The 15,628-nt window shown below is 38.1% G+C and overlaps 1 protein-coding gene across 2 annotated transcripts in view; it reads left to right on the top strand.

Annotated features, from left to right (window-relative positions):
- Positions 1–15,628, top strand: part of NBAS (NBAS subunit of NRZ tethering complex) — a 356,127-nt gene that overhangs the window by 6,860 nt on the left and 333,639 nt on the right. For both annotated transcript variants that reach the window (XM_054023471.1, XM_054023470.1), the window contains exons 2-9: positions 526–580; positions 2,564–2,600; positions 5,104–5,181; positions 6,500–6,547; positions 7,721–7,764; positions 9,187–9,320; positions 10,747–10,880; positions 10,981–11,079. In XM_054023471.1, the coding sequence (XP_053879446.1) occupies positions 526–580; positions 2,564–2,600; positions 5,104–5,181; positions 6,500–6,547; positions 7,721–7,764; positions 9,187–9,320; positions 10,747–10,880; positions 10,981–11,079 (629 nt within the window). The remainder of the gene's footprint in view (positions 1–525; positions 581–2,563; positions 2,601–5,103; positions 5,182–6,499; positions 6,548–7,720; positions 7,765–9,186; positions 9,321–10,746; positions 10,881–10,980; positions 11,080–15,628) is intronic.

Raw genomic sequence — 15,628 nt, 5'->3', positions numbered from 1 at the left:
ATGAGATAGAAACCATGAGTTCTCTGTGTGCCATGCAATGGATGCAAAATGGGGTGTGGTGGCATTGCTACAGAAGTAGAGTATTAGTGAGATTATGTGAGAGAAGGAAAGGTGGAAGAAGGGTAATGGGGAGAGAAAATGGTCTCTAAATAGGTGTTTTACTTGGCAGAAATACATATAGAAAGGGACCTATTGCTATAAAAGTTCTTGCTCTTTCACATAATAAGAATTTTGAGCCAGAGACTTTTTCTTATGCACAATCAGAATGTAGTGCACCAATAATAGCACATTGAACAATTGTATCCTATAATAATGTTCTGTTTTTATTACAGTTTGGCACATACTGAATGTTCAGTTATACAGTCTCTTAGCTTATGCAATTTCATATGGAATTGGGAATACTCAAAATTAAATGAGAAGTTTTTAGAGGAGCAGAGGGTTTATCAAGTGCATTATTCACGGAGTATGTACATGAATATTGGATTGTTCAGATGTTGCATGATGAATGTATTGTTGTAATTACAGCCAAGAGGCAACAAAAAACATGGTGCATCCTTTATCATCACTAGAGCAATTACAGGTAAATATGACTTATTTTCATTGAAGGATTGTTGACTGGTTTTATATTCATGGCTTAAATGATCTGTGTATGGGTTCTGCTTACAGGCTTTGCTATGCCTGGTATTGTGATGGGGCTAGTACAGGGGTTCTCAAAGTGGGGATCGGTACCCCTTAGGGGGTCACGAGTTTATTACATGGGGGGTTGCGAGCTGTCAGCCTCCACACCAAGCCCCACTTTGCCTCCAGCATTTATAATGGTGTTAAATATATTAAAAAAGTGGTTTTCATTATAAGGGGTGTGTGTGTGTGTGTGTGTCACACTCGGAGGCTTGCTATGTGAAAGGACTCACCAGTACAAAAGTTTGAGAACCACTGGGCTAGTATAATGGAACGTATACTATGTATCAATCTGGGAGCAGATTTTTATAGTTTTCCCCTTTGTATCTTCTTAGTTGTGAGTTTGCTCTGGCTAGATCAGGGGTTCTCAGACTTTTGTACTGGTGACCCCTTTCACACAGCAAGCCTCTGAGTGCAACCCCCCCTTATAAATTAAAAACACTTTTTTTGTATATTTAACACCATTATAAATGCTGGAGGCAAAGCAGGGTTGGGGGGGGATGCTGACAGCTCAGCTCGGTAATAACCTCATGACTCCCTGAGGGGTCCAGGCCTCCACTTTGAGTACCCCATTGGGGCACACTAATAAAACATGCATGTAACAAGCATCTGTATTACTGCAGAATGATCTTGAGCTTTTGGCATGTGTCTTTGTCAGACCTAATGTTTTTAGTTAGGGTTTCTGAACACTTCTACAGAATGGTTTTTAAAATCATGGCATGCTGCTATTACTATGATTGATGTATGCATGTTAGTAATTTTCACCCCCCCAGATACTTTTCATTGAGTTTTCAAAAGTTCATGGGGTTTGAACTCTGTATTTACTTATTTCATAAAATTTGAGTTTCAGTGGTCAAGTAGAAATACGAAGAATATTCATTTTTATGCCAAAAATACTTTTTCTGAGAGTTCCCAGTGTCACAATTCAGGGCAACTGCACCTGTATTCCCCTTCTATGATCAAGCAAGTGTATCCATCCAGGCTTCTGACTCCTCGACTGTTGCCTCTCTCCCTTTTGACTGGGGTAGTTCCAGGCTGAACAGTTCCCTGCCTAAACTGTGACCGCCCCATCAAAAGACAGGTTGCTTAAGTAGGCTTTTTTGCCTTTTCTTGAGAGAGATGTGTTTACCACCATTAATCTACTACACAGATCTTCTTAAGCAAACACATTTTACTCTTAAGGCAAAAGCAATACAGAGAAAACATGTTACAAACAATAAAAGAACCTACACATGTGCTAATAAATTTACCAGAGATCACCCCAACTCCAACATGGGTTCTGGCTGATGAGCAGTCCGTCATACCCCACACAGGGCTCTTCCTATGGTTTCAAGTTTGTAATATCCTTTGCTCGGAACAAAAACACAGTCTTAGGGAGTCTCAGTAGGCCAAAGTTCTTCCAACCCCTCCCTAAGGATTGAGGCCTTCGTGGACCAGAGGTCCTGTCCATTTACTGAATCAGGAAGAATGCCATGAGTCAGTTTATTTGTCCAAAAATCCTTTCTTTGTCTGTTGATCCCTGGATAATCCAGTTTGGATTAGTTTATGTGAATCTTTCCAGGCAGTGGTAACTGGAGATATTACAACCAGAGTGACTTTGACTGATCACCCTCCTCTGTTCTCACTTCCTGGAGGCGCTGTATTTTTACCTTTTCCATGGAAATACATACAATCCCTCAATAACCCATTAACAATTGCATTTTTAATAAATGGACCCCAATGGTATTAAACATAATTCAGTAAGGTTTATCCAGGATATTGTAGGAGATTGCCCGATTTGTCACACCCAGTTCTTTTTATTTTCTGCTGTAATTTGAGGACTGATTTTTTTTTTTTTTAACTGTTGAAGCAACTGTCTCAATTTATTTCTTTTCTCTTTTCATAGGTCCTGCATTATTTTTGCTTCAGTATATCTGGTACAGGTAGGTTTGTTGAAATTGGAAACAAGAATATTAATTTTTTGACAAATATTATTCCTCATCATAACATATTTTGCTTTAAAAAGTTTTTTTTTTTTTTGCCATGCCAGTAAAGACACCCCTCCCTCCTCAATCCTGCTTCTCTTGAGAATTACTGTTCCACTGAACCCAGTTCATGGCCACATTGTGCTTGTTAAAGCTGCCAACAGGTATTGGAGGTCAGAATTTGGCCACTAAAGTGAGTTTCTGCACTAAAAAGTGACTCTAAACAACCAAATGGCATTGTAGGGTTCCATGTTTATCTCTGTGACTCCATATTGTAGTGCTGAGTCATAATAAACAGTATATGTAGATTTATATTATTGGCCGTGGGGCTCTTTCCTTGTGTTGACACTGTGCTGAATACACTATAAAATAAGTAAATGATCAGACAAAACCAGTTCCCCAATTCCTTAAAATGAGACATACCATTCCTGCTGTGACCACAAATATAAGGAATTGGAAGGGAAAGTGGATGATCATCTCATTCTTGTTGCTAGCAAGTGCAAGATTCTATGTAAAGGGGTCCTGTGATCAGAAGCCTAACTATGAATGGCTGCTGCACCCCTGACCCCATGGAATGATAGACTTTTATACTTACTAGTCCCTTGAGACAATTGGGATGAACCTGCTAATCCACCAGATAAGTGACACTGTCAAACATGCTAGTTGTTCTGAGATTTATCAGGACATAGTTTTAATGGATGTGGGAATTTCTGTTTGTCTGGTTTGAGGGCCATACCTCTCTTCATAACAATGTCCTCTGGTTCCATTTTCTGTGTAATTTGATGGACAATAATGTTCTTCTTGTCTGCAACTCAAGTGTTTTTTCTTTTTCTTTTCCTTGAGCTTGTACATTCTCTAGGCTTTATGTTATGTGTGCTACTAGACCCGGGTTCTCAGGACAAATTATTTGGTGGCCTTAGAGTGCAGCTACCAACTCTTGCTGGTGGCCGATCTCACATTTTTTCCTAAAATACTTAATTAGCTCTAGGAAAAACAGATACATATGCACATATACATGTACAAATCATTGTAATTTATTTGCTGCTAGCTAGTAAATCTGCTGTGAAAAGTGATATTAACCAACATACAGGTATCACTTTTCACAGCAGACTTACTCAGCCCCAGGAAGTCTGGGGACAAATTAAGCCTTAGATAGAGGATCGGGGGATGCATCAGGGGCTGGGGCAATGGGGAGCAGGGTGTTGGCCGGAGAACGCAGCGGGGATTGGAACCTGAAGCCCCATGGCCAGAGCCCCCCCCCACCACCCATGGACTGAAGCCCAAATTCTGAGCTCCACCTCCCCTGGGAAGATGGGGACTTCACCAGCTGTCCAACCCTTGCTGGAAGCCCCAGCAACCAACACCAAGGCTGTTCATCCAGGAGGACCAGGGAGGGGCAGGGAGTGGGTCCTCCTGCCTCATCACAGCCCAGGAGGCTGTAGCCGTAAGAAAAGCCCCTGGTGGATGCATGCCCGCATTTGAGAAACACTGTACTAGACGTATTCAGGTTTTGGTTGAGCTTGTAAACTGTATATTTCCTTGGCCCTGCTCCCTCACTACTCAGTTCTGCAGCATCTAGAGTGCTGAGTTCAGACTTACTACTTTTCTCCATTCTTAATATGCATCTTATGATGTTTACCTGCAGTGAGCATTCCCAAGTCATTAGAAATTCTCTTATGTCATTCTCCTTCCTGAAGTGCTTGATAGGGCCCTAGACATGATTGTGGACTATGCTACTGACTTGTAAAGTGATTTGCTTGAGGTCAGACAGCCTCTTAACACCTTAGTTTTCTCATCTGTAAAATGGGGTTATACTTATGTATGCTGCTTAGAAATCATTTGATGACAAACATAGCCATCTAAAAGTGCAAAGCATTTTTGTCTTTGATACAGAACTTGAAACAAACACAATTATATTCAGAATCAGTTCATGCTAGTGTAACTTGCTCTGAATTTTACAGTATTCCAGCAGAAAAGTAACTTGTCACTTTTTTAAGGATTACATGTATCCACTTGAAAATTGTGATCTAGTTTTGTCAGAAGTCTAAAATAACAACTTTTCCAAGAAGTAATTGGGATTGGCATAGGGATAGAAGGGACGGAATACAATGCATGTCTTACAAAACACACAGTAAAAATTGTTCCGATAAACTCATACTATAATGGACAAAATAAAAATGTAAACTTAAGTTCTCTTTCAAGAAATAAAGGAAAAAATACAAGGAAGACTCCTGAATTGGAGGAGCCACTGTTTCCACTGAACTGTCACATCATTGCTAATCTTAATTTGTGAATCAGTATAATGTGTTTAAAATCAAATGTTCTAGGAAGGTCTCTAGCAGGATATAGCATACCTAAATGATAGTCTTAGACTGTAAGTTTCATTATTTAGATTCAATTCAATATTTAGTCTGTCATTTAGTCAGATTCTAAGTTTTTGATGTTTTACTTGTAATTTCAGTCCTGCAAAGTTTTCCCTCCCTGCTGGGCTTGTTCGTCTGGTTAGTAAGCAGATCAACTGGCATCTAGTGCTTTCAAGGTAAGAGGAGTATCATTTTTCTTTCTGTGTTCTTTGTTAACACACACGTTGTTTTATATACATTTATGGGAGGAAAAAAGGCAAGCTCACTCTTTCTAGTAATTTTTGTAATAACAGTTAAGTTGGTTGTGCAAGCATATAAAAAATTCTATTTAGACAGCAATAATTTAGCACTATCAGAGAGACATGGGCTGAAGAAGGAGAAAATAAACTATGGGTCCAGATTTGGTCATGGGTTTAACTTTGGTGGCCTCCCCGTCCCTGAAGCTAGTGGTTTGGCAGTGTTGTCTGAACCAGCTCATTCAGTTTTACCCATCATATCTGCTGTGTATGGAACTGCTTGCAAGCTTCCATCCTCCTCCTCCTGCTCACCCCTGAATGCGAGCTCAATCTGCAAGTAAAGATGGTGAGTAGGATAAATCTTTGGTTGAGAATCTACTGGATGACTTGTCAGGGTTTGCTTTACTAAAGTCCTAGAACCTGCAAGGAGCTATGTCATCAAGTTCCATTAAAGTTAGTGGGAGGTGAGTATAATGTGGTTTCCAGGAGTTGCTCAGCACTTTCTAAGTCTGGCCTTTAATGTGTGGAAAAATTCTGGGACTGAAAATAGCTGTTTTGCAATAGTTAAATAAAATAAATGATTTTTTTCTAAGAAATGGAAAATGTATACATAGGAGAATTGCACGACCTGATATTAGTTTGTAATAGCTTTACTCAGGGTGTTTTACTGTGGCTCTCAAACATCGTATGTGTCATATTGGGTTTGAACAAAGGTCCAGCAAGTCTGGTATCTGACTGAAGGCAATGGTCTATGCCTGATGCTTCAGAAGAAGGGAGGACCCCTTCCCTCAATTGTGCAATGCTGTATATTTTGAGGCAGGATGGGAATTTCCTTCCTTGCCCCAGTAGTGATCAGCTGACACCCTGAAACATGATATTTGATTAACTCTTGTCTTAGGCATAATTACAAATATTTCTGGCTTTAAAATTATCCTTCAGCAGTGTTTGACTCTGACCTCCTTTGGATCAACCATTTTAGATTTTTTTAATAGTGCTAATAAAAAGTGAGATATTAATAGTACTGAGTTATATGATGCAGCCAGTGACACATGGAATCTATTAACTGTGCTAATTTACATAATGGGGACCGGTATCTTCTAATAATTATCATGACCCAATTATTTTCACTTAGAATGTAAGACAGAATTTAAATCTGAGTTTGTAAAGTGATACCTAACTGTGTGACCCATGTTTTACAAAAGCAACTTTTTATTGTAATTGAATTTTAACGTGAAATGCTTTTTTTCCCTCCTTTCAGTAATGGTAAACTGTTGGCAGTTGTTCAGGACCAATGTGTAGAGATCAGGTAACTCAGTATTATCTATCATTTCACTACCAATTTCATGGAGTATCTTGAGAAAATGGAGTTAGGGATTTATAAGCTATATTTTTAAAGGTAAAGTTAAATTTTTGTATTTTAAGGCATCATAATTTGTGAAATGGTCTTAGAACCTATTAACTTTAAAAGCAGCAGCTTTACACCCTTTGCTTTATTCCCGACACTGCCCATAAACACAAAAACTACATTTTAAAAAATGAAGACACATAGAGGCATAAACAAGATGGATGAACTTCACTAAGCACATTTCATGATCTTTCATTGCTTTTGTCCTCCTTTGCGTCTCCCTCTCTCCTTTGTATTTCATTTCTTGCTCTGTTAAGTAATCTCTGGCTTTTACCTTCTGAGGTGCTGAGTGCCCTCATCTCTCACTGAAGTCACATTGGGGAAGGAAGAGGAGGTGTTTGGAATCTCACTGGATTGTGGCAAGGAGCTGTCATTTTACTTAGCTGTAAAGTGCCTTGAACACTTATGGTGCTGTACAAATAATACTGATTTGAGTAAAATGATGTAGAGAATTTTACTTTCCTCTCCCCCACAATTGACAACCCACCTTCATTTGCAAGTTCAAAAGCAACCACCACACACTTATCTGCAGAACAAGTCTTGACTGAGTGTATTTGCTTGCTTCACAAAAATCCATTTGCTGGAAGATCAAACCTGCTATTTTTATGTAAAAGAAGAAAATGTATGAAAACTGTTTTGATGAAAATAGACAAAAACATCACAAATGTCAAACTTCTAGAATGTAAGGTTGAAGTTTGCATTTTTACTGTGTGGCTGTAACTGGCAGAATTTTTATATTGTTTCTGAAATACTAACCTTAAAGGATACTGAGTTTGTGTAGATCCCACATTTACCTGCCTAGTTTGTCAGGTGCTAATATAATCTGGTGGAATGGATGCCTCTGACTCTTTTGAGCAGTTTTGTCCATGGAAAGAGAGAGATCCTAAACTATGTTTTAAACCACCTTGGCTGTCTGAGGATGGAATCAAATGTCTTAATACAAATCAGAATTAACTACGTGCTAATTCTCAAATTATGCACTTTCAGTATTTTCTAATTATTTTATAAATGCTGCAGTAATTGTCAGTTTTCTTCATCAAAATTCAGTTAATTACATGTGTTCATGATTTACAGGTCTGCAAAAGATGACTTTGGATCCATTGTTGGAAAATGTCAAGGTATGCAAAACTTTTTTTATGTCAAGGAGGTTTCTTAAGCAGTATTATTGCTTATTGGGTTAAAAGATTATTCATATGTTCTTTTAAGGAAATACCTTTTAATAACATTGATACAGTTTGACAGACTGTGTTTTCTCCACTTTTTCCTTCCCTCCACCCTAACTAGGATACTGAGCCTGAATCTCTGATGCGGAGAGGGTAGAGTTAAGGGGGCATTTTGAGGCAGAAGTAAAGTATTGAATATCAAAAAAGTAGATGGACTACAAGCATTGATGTGTACAAAAGCATTTTTGTTATGGTGTGACTGCACAGTGGTTCAGCTGTCCTCCACCAAAGCTCAGTTAAAGATCAAATAAATGTTTGTGATAGGAGCTGAAGGAAGTACTTCATTTTTATTTTTTTTTAAAGGTACCATAACTCTAATACAGAGTCCTTTGCCTTCTCTATCCTATTAATCTGGGCTGCCTCCTGCCATGCTTGGGGAAAATTTCAAAAGCACTTACGGGCCATAAATCTCATTGACTTTCAGTGAGACTTAGGCTCCTAAATAATTTTGAAACTGAGATTAAGGTGCTTTTGGAAAGGTTACCCATTGTGTTTAAATGACTCCTTCAAATGTGACATCTTTTATGTCTGAGGAAGGGAGCTCTTCCTTTAAAACAGCCATATCAATGCAGTATGATGGTAGGACAGATGCAATAGTGGTTGTAAAGTAGAATTACAGTAAGCTTCCAAAAAACTTATTACAATAATTTTCAATAGGGTAATACTATAGTGCTGGAAATGAAAAGGGCTATATTTGGCTTATACTGTATGTACCAAACAAGTTAGTCTCTCTTTTTCCTTCTGCTAGTCTTAATTTTCTGTCTGTTAGATAATGGGATAGGCTGCCTGGGATAGGCTGTCATCTTCTCTTTGCTCATTGATCCCAGTGGATGCTTATTTTCAGGTGGTAAGATGATCAGTTATTGTTGCTAGACAATAATAAGTGCACAGTGCGATGATTGAACTCTTTATGGTCTTTAGAGAATACACTTTATGTAGCACCTATCTACAAAATTATTATGTGTCTGTGTAATAAGGAAATTTGAGGCAGAGTTTCTGTTATATCTCTTCCATTTTTTTACACCACTCTATTTTTAAGCCGTTAAAAAGATTCCCACATATGCAAGCAGTACATTGATGCTGTGTTAAGAATGACATTTTTATAGTACAAAAGTTAGGAAATTAAGACTCCTAGTCTCAAGGTTTTCCACTACTGTGAATGAGTTACAGTAAGATTCATTTACGTGATCCAACAAAACTCTGTATTATCCTAATTAAGACTCAGAAAGTTGATAGATGAAAACAGTTAAGTACAGTTTTATAATGAAACCACGGCCATATTATTTTTATGTCATCTTATGTCTTCCTTCTCTGTAGTGCCGAGAGATCCTAACACACAGTGGAGACGAGTGGCATGGAGTCATGACTGCACACTGCTTGCCTATGCTGAAAGCACTGGAACTGTGAGAGTATTTGACCTGATGGGCAGTGAGCTCTTTGTCATTTCTCCGGTATTTACCCTCTTTATTAAATAAAGTTTCATACAGTGGAACCCTGTGTAACTTGTATGCACACAAATGACTGCTTCTACTCACTCCTCTGTAGAAGTTTAATAACAGTATATTCTAGTGCAAGGATTTACACTACAAAGACTGTTAATTTTACAAATGTGCTCTTAGTGTTTAGTAGTATAGTATGAAGTATTTATCATGACTAAATACAATTGAGCTATAAGTGTTAAATGAACAAGTACATTTTCCTGCTCACTATTTTCGCTGGAAGTACCAATGGATCTTTAAAGAACACAGTTGACGGGAACTTTATCTTGACTCTCATCCAAAAATATGGCAGATCCAACAGCTTTTGGTGGCCTCTAACACTTTACTGGGGCATCAGACTCTGAGGCAATGATACTCAGACTGAGCTTGTGAGCCTCAAGTGCTCTCTAATGTCTCTCCTGCAGCTCTTTGCAGCACGTGATATTAAAACACAGTGTGATTTAATTATTAACCAATCATTTTGCTGTGAGAATAGTGTGTGTGTGTGTGTGTGTGTGTGTATTATTTGTATACATGTATATAAACGAAGCAATGAATTCACACTGCTGTGGCTCTTTTGGGTAATGTTGATCACTAATTTGGCTCCTGAACCACTGAGGTCTGAGTATCACTGCTCTAAGGGCTGGTCTACGCAAGGGGGGGCGATTGATCTAAGATAAGCAACTTCAGCTACGAGAATAGCATAGCTGAAGTCGATGTATCTTAGATCAACTTACCTCACGTCCTCATGGCGCGGGATCGATGGCCATGGCTCCCCCGTCGACTCCGCTTCCGCCTCTCGCCCTGGTGGAGTTCTGGAGTCGTCTAGACTAGACGCGATAAATTGATCCCCGATAGATCGATTACTACCCGCCGATCCGGCGGGTAGTGAAGACGTACCCTTAGGGAACACTGCCAGCACCACTAACCACAATAGCATCTGAACTTCCTTTTCCCCCCCCCCCCCCCCCCCCCCATGAAAGTACTGATCAGGTCTGAAACTGTGCAGCTTATATTCTGATTTGATCACAATTCAAAGTTGGCATTGCTGCTACAGGGATCTCAACAAAGTGGTCTTTTATTTGAGGAAACGTAATGCTGTTTGCAGCAAGCTAATAACAATTTCAGAATTAAAATCAATAAATCTTTCACAGCCTGAAGGACAAGTTATTATGAGCTAACATTTTTGGGTATCTTTTAATCACTTTCCCTCAATATATTGTCTAAGCATCTTATGTTCTGTGTTATCATGACTGCTTTTTCCTTAGTATTGTGAAGGGCAAATGCATTTTCCTCTGGAACTAATGCAATATATAAATTATTTCTGTTAGTTCAGCTTAGCCGCTTTCTTGTGTTTTACCTATAAATGTCTGTCTTTTTTTGGGTTGTTTGGTAAAAGGCAACCAGTTTTCCAGGAGATTTGAGCTACGCAATTGCTGGATTGATCTTTCTAGAATATAAAGCAAGTGCCCAATGGTCAGCTGAACTGCTAGTCATCAATTATCGTGGAGAACTGAAAAGTTACCTTGTAAGGTAAAAATAAACTCGGATGCTTGTGGTACATTTCAGAACAAACTTAAAGAACCTTTTTTTCCCTATAAAATGTAAACTGTATTCATTTTTCCTGGTCTAGTGTTGGAACAAACCAAAGCTTCCAAGAGAGTCATAGTTTCAACTTCAGCAGCCATTATGCCCATGGAATAACTACAGTGGTTTATCATCTTGGGCACAGGTAAGCTTTTGATCAGACTAAATAAAATGTGAATAATCATTGTAGTGATAAATACCTAAGAGTACTGCATATAGTTACACGCATTCACGCAGTGATTCTTAGGAATACCTGTTGCTAATTATCTGTCTCTAACTGTGAATGGTCTCTGGGTGGATGATGCCATTTTACTGATAGTTCAGACTCATGACGTAGAACACAACTGCAAGAATGCAGTTCTCTTTGGAATGTGTGGGAAAGTTAGGGGAACTTTATGGTCATTGTGGCTTCCATCCTGCAAACTCGTGAACTCAGTGGAACAGTTTGCATACATATGTGCAGGATCAGGACCTAAATTTGTAATTCTGCTTTATTCGGGCATGATCTAATGCCCATTAAAGTCAACAAGAGTCTTCTCATTAGGATCAGGCTCTTATATGTCACATTAACTTTTTATTAAAATGGAATTTACTATACAAAGTTATAATTTCCTGCTTTCCCATGCATATAAATTGGATCTACTTTCTCTCCATTCTTCTGTACCTGCAACTGATGATATCTTCTTCCGATGGGATGGTTATTTATTAAGAAATTAAGTATTCAGTGTTACTTTTTTATGTTGTGATTAGAGTATTTTTCACATTCTGTTCGAATTTGGCTTCTAAAATATTGTTGCCTCTTTTGACCTGAGTGGCTAGTCAAAGTTTGGGGCCCTGCCAATCGTTAGACCTGGAATTTGAAATTGATGGAGTCTGGTATTTTCTGTGATGCAATCTTTGTACATTCCTTGTAAATAAACAAGTCTTTGGCCTTACTTAATACTTTCAAACCAGTATTGGTTAAATACTCTGTCAGAGAACAGAAACTACAGGCAGGCACCGCTCCCACAGACTTATATGAAAAATGTCTTTTTTACTTCAGAATGCCTTAAAGTCACATAGTAGTTGTGAAATGTGTAACTACTTAACTTGACTGATGAAATCCTCCATTATTACATCAAATATCCCTAAATACACAGGTTAGTTATTTACGGTACTGTAACTTTTTTGTTGGTCCTTACCACAGGAATGAAGTAATATGTGTTCGGCTACATAGAGAAACTCACATTATAGATGTTGAGGAATAGTGAGTCTTATTCTCTTGCTTACCCTGGTGTAAATGAGGAATAATCCATAGAAGTCAATGGGGTTACTCCAACATAAAACCTCATGGTGTATGATCAGAATTGGGCCTAATAATCCAGCAGTGCCAGTTGTTGTTAATTTTTTGTGATAAGTTCTCTGTGTGTGGTCAGTGATGCTGGAGTTTAGTGGCAGTGAAAATGTTAACTCCTTTAACAGTTATCCAAAGTAGTCTTTTTTTTGGCTAATCCAGGATGTCAGTCTCTGTTTTGAGAGAGTTTTGTTCATTGGAGGAGATGTAGGGACACTTGCTGATATGACAACCTGCTTTTCCACAAAATGGAAAAATATTATCCCAAATGCCAAAAATGTTCAGAGGAGTTTTCTTAAATTCCTTATGTAGCTCTCAATTATCAAATAAAGCACCAGACCTTAGAATGGGGAGATCATGCTGTATTCTTCATTGTTTGAGTAATATCAGATTCATGCAAAATGTACAGAATGTACAGTTTTGAATCACATTTTTTTATTTTCATGCATGGTTTTTCTTTGCATTCGAATTTTTTCAACTACATGAATAGAACTGTCAGGCTTTGATATTCAAAGCTTTTCTATGTTGATTTTTTTGTAATGTGTCAGGCACAGATAGTGGACTTGAAAGACTGGCTAATTGGCTGCTCTTCATTTGGATTTAGATGAGCCTAGGAAGTGTCTTCCATTCCTTTTTTTCCTGATTTTTTTTTTCAAAGTGATGTTTAATTATTTAATACACTTGTGTCTCTAAAACAAATATTTCTTTCATGTATTAATCTATTTTTAAAAACCTCACTCTCCTTTCAGTTTTTCTTCAATGGCAGTATGTAAGAGCAAGAGTCTAAACTTTGGTCTTGGAAGGTAGAATTTCTCCTATGAGAACTGATATTGTTGCTGTTTGAGACTGAAAATTGGTGCTATAATTTTCGGAGATGAAGCTAGGCATGTCTTCCGTTGCACCAGCCAAGTTGAAAAAAGTTAAAGGCAACATCACTGTGTTGAGGTGTAGGGAACTTCTGCTCTGATCATGCATACCTAATGAGATGGCCATACTTACAACTCAACAAACAGTTTTTTCCTTAGCAAGGAGAGCATCAATCCTGCTTTACAGTCCTTTTAAGTAGGAGACTTGCATCTTGGAGTTAACTGATTTAGTGGGTTAATCCTGGCTTTGGTCAGAAGTGAAGGAATTTGGTCATCTTCTCCCTCATTTGTTCATATCACGTAATATGGCATAATTCAAATTCAGTACAAGTGACAGTCTCCTCCAGTGTTTCAGGGTATTATAGGTCAGAGTTAAAATGTTTTGGCAGAGCTGTATGGAGAAACTTATATAGCACCTGGCTGCATTGGGCCTCATTCAGGCCAAGCCTATTAGCTCTTGACATTTACTGTGTTTGCGCCCAGATCTTAAAAACAAGCCATCTTTCCTCCTGCCAGATTTGTGATCAAGACTTGATTAAACCTTCAGAATGAATTTTACTGTACTGTGAAGAATATTGGCTAATACATTACCTCACAGTACATGTGTGTGACTGATCCAGACATTACTTGGATGTTCTTGGCTGTTTCATTCTCTTTGTGGAAAAATTACATCATTATGTGTTTTTTTTTTTTTTTTTCCATACTAGGTATATTAGCTGCTATGGAATTTCTAAAAATGGAAAATAAATCAATTGATGTATTTGACAGTTGAGTAATAGAAGCTCTGAATATCATGCCGTTACTTGCACACAAAGCAATCTTGTCAAAACTATTTATGCATGGAAAACTTTGAGATAAATAAAATATTTATTGCATAAAAAGTGTTTCTTATCCCAGTGGATTTGGTCAAAGTCTTTCGTTTGATTGATATTAGTCAGTAAAGTAAACAAAAGCAGCAGACAGTGTTATCAGGTGCCTTTTGTTGTTAGAAATGTTCAGTAGCCAGAGGATTAGAAATTATGGCTGATTTAATAGGAAGCATACAGTTGATAAAAGTTGTTTCCTCACATTTTATGTAAATACCGTCTGGTCTATGAGGATTAGTAACATTCTGTCATGAAAAGAAAGATGTACTGTACCTAGTGCTGGAGGATGGCTTCCATCAAAGCTATCAGCATTCAGATATGGTCCTAGATTCATAATAATAGTATCATATTAAATCTTGAACAGTTGGAAGAACTTATGTTTAGTAGTGTTTAAAAATCAGTATTCGAAGGATTTTTTTAATTCTGTGGATGAAGAGAATGAAACAGATGATACTTTGACCCTGTGAGTGGGCAAATTCTCTGCTCCTCTTGATTTTTGCATTCATTCTGGGTGTCAGACAATTCTTGACTTCTGACACCATAGAGCTCAAGATTCGTAAGCAAAGCCTTTTCTTGGAATTATTCTTATTGTCCAGAAAGTGAGAGAATTTAAAGGGAGACGGCTAGATTAAAAATTGCCTGATTGTGGACCTATGTGAATGCTTTATTGAAATGGTAAGAACTTCAACTGTCTAATTTACTTGCCACTGTTTTACTTACTATTTGTTTGCTTTCTCCTTTTCATTTAGCATGTTTGTGTGTGTGAGAGAGAGAAACCAGACTGGTTCATTCATTAGCATATGTATAATATAATCATGTAGCCCTGTAAAATTGCTACATAATTGAAGTTCACTTTTAAAGTTCCACAGAGTTGTGGTTAAGAGTCTATGCTTCATTTTAAAACAATTTTAAGACTCAAGATGCAATAATTGCAAAGTAAATAAATATAAATGATGCAATGCTGTTCAGTTGAGTCTGCAGACAACTTGAAACAATAGCTGTGTGAAAAGTGTAAACTTTAAAGTTTCACTGCTGATAATACTAACAGACATGTTAAACTTGTCTGATGTTGTTTGATGTGATGTCAGGATTAGGAGCTGAGTACAGGTATGCATCCTGTTGCCAAAATGGGTTGGAGTACAAGATGAGAAATTTAAATCCATCCCTCAGATTTGAAAGCTACCTCATCAACTTCCCATAGTGGGATGGGACAGAGGAAATTCAAAAAGCCTCAAGTGCTTCTTGGACAGCAAAACCAAAGCCTCCACCTGTGCCTTCCTAGATGTGAGTAACCCTAATTGTCCCCTTTCTCAAAGATTGCCTGAAGCTTCAGGATAGCGATTGGTCAATACCTCCATTCCTCAGTCATAATCGCTGCAAGCGTGAAGCTAGTCTTTGCAGAAGACAGAGCTTTTCTCAGGGGCCAGTGCAAGGCTGCAGAGCCAACTTCCACAGGAGCAGACCTCACCACTTCCCATTCCAAGTGCAAGGCACTGCTTTGACCTTGCTGTCAATAATAAAAGCACATAGTGGGGCTGACATAAAAGAAATCAATAAAACCCTCACAGAATTTTTCTAGAAAATGACAAGTACTGGTCTCATTCCGTAATGCACTTTTGGGAGGTGCTC

This window comes from Malaclemys terrapin, chromosome 3, assembly GCF_027887155.1.
Source record: "Malaclemys terrapin pileata isolate rMalTer1 chromosome 3, rMalTer1.hap1, whole genome shotgun sequence".
NCBI classification, from domain to species: domain Eukaryota; kingdom Metazoa; phylum Chordata; order Testudines; family Emydidae; genus Malaclemys; species Malaclemys terrapin.
The sequence above is the reverse complement of the archived record's forward strand: the minus strand, read 5'-3'. Positions and strand labels throughout refer to the sequence as shown.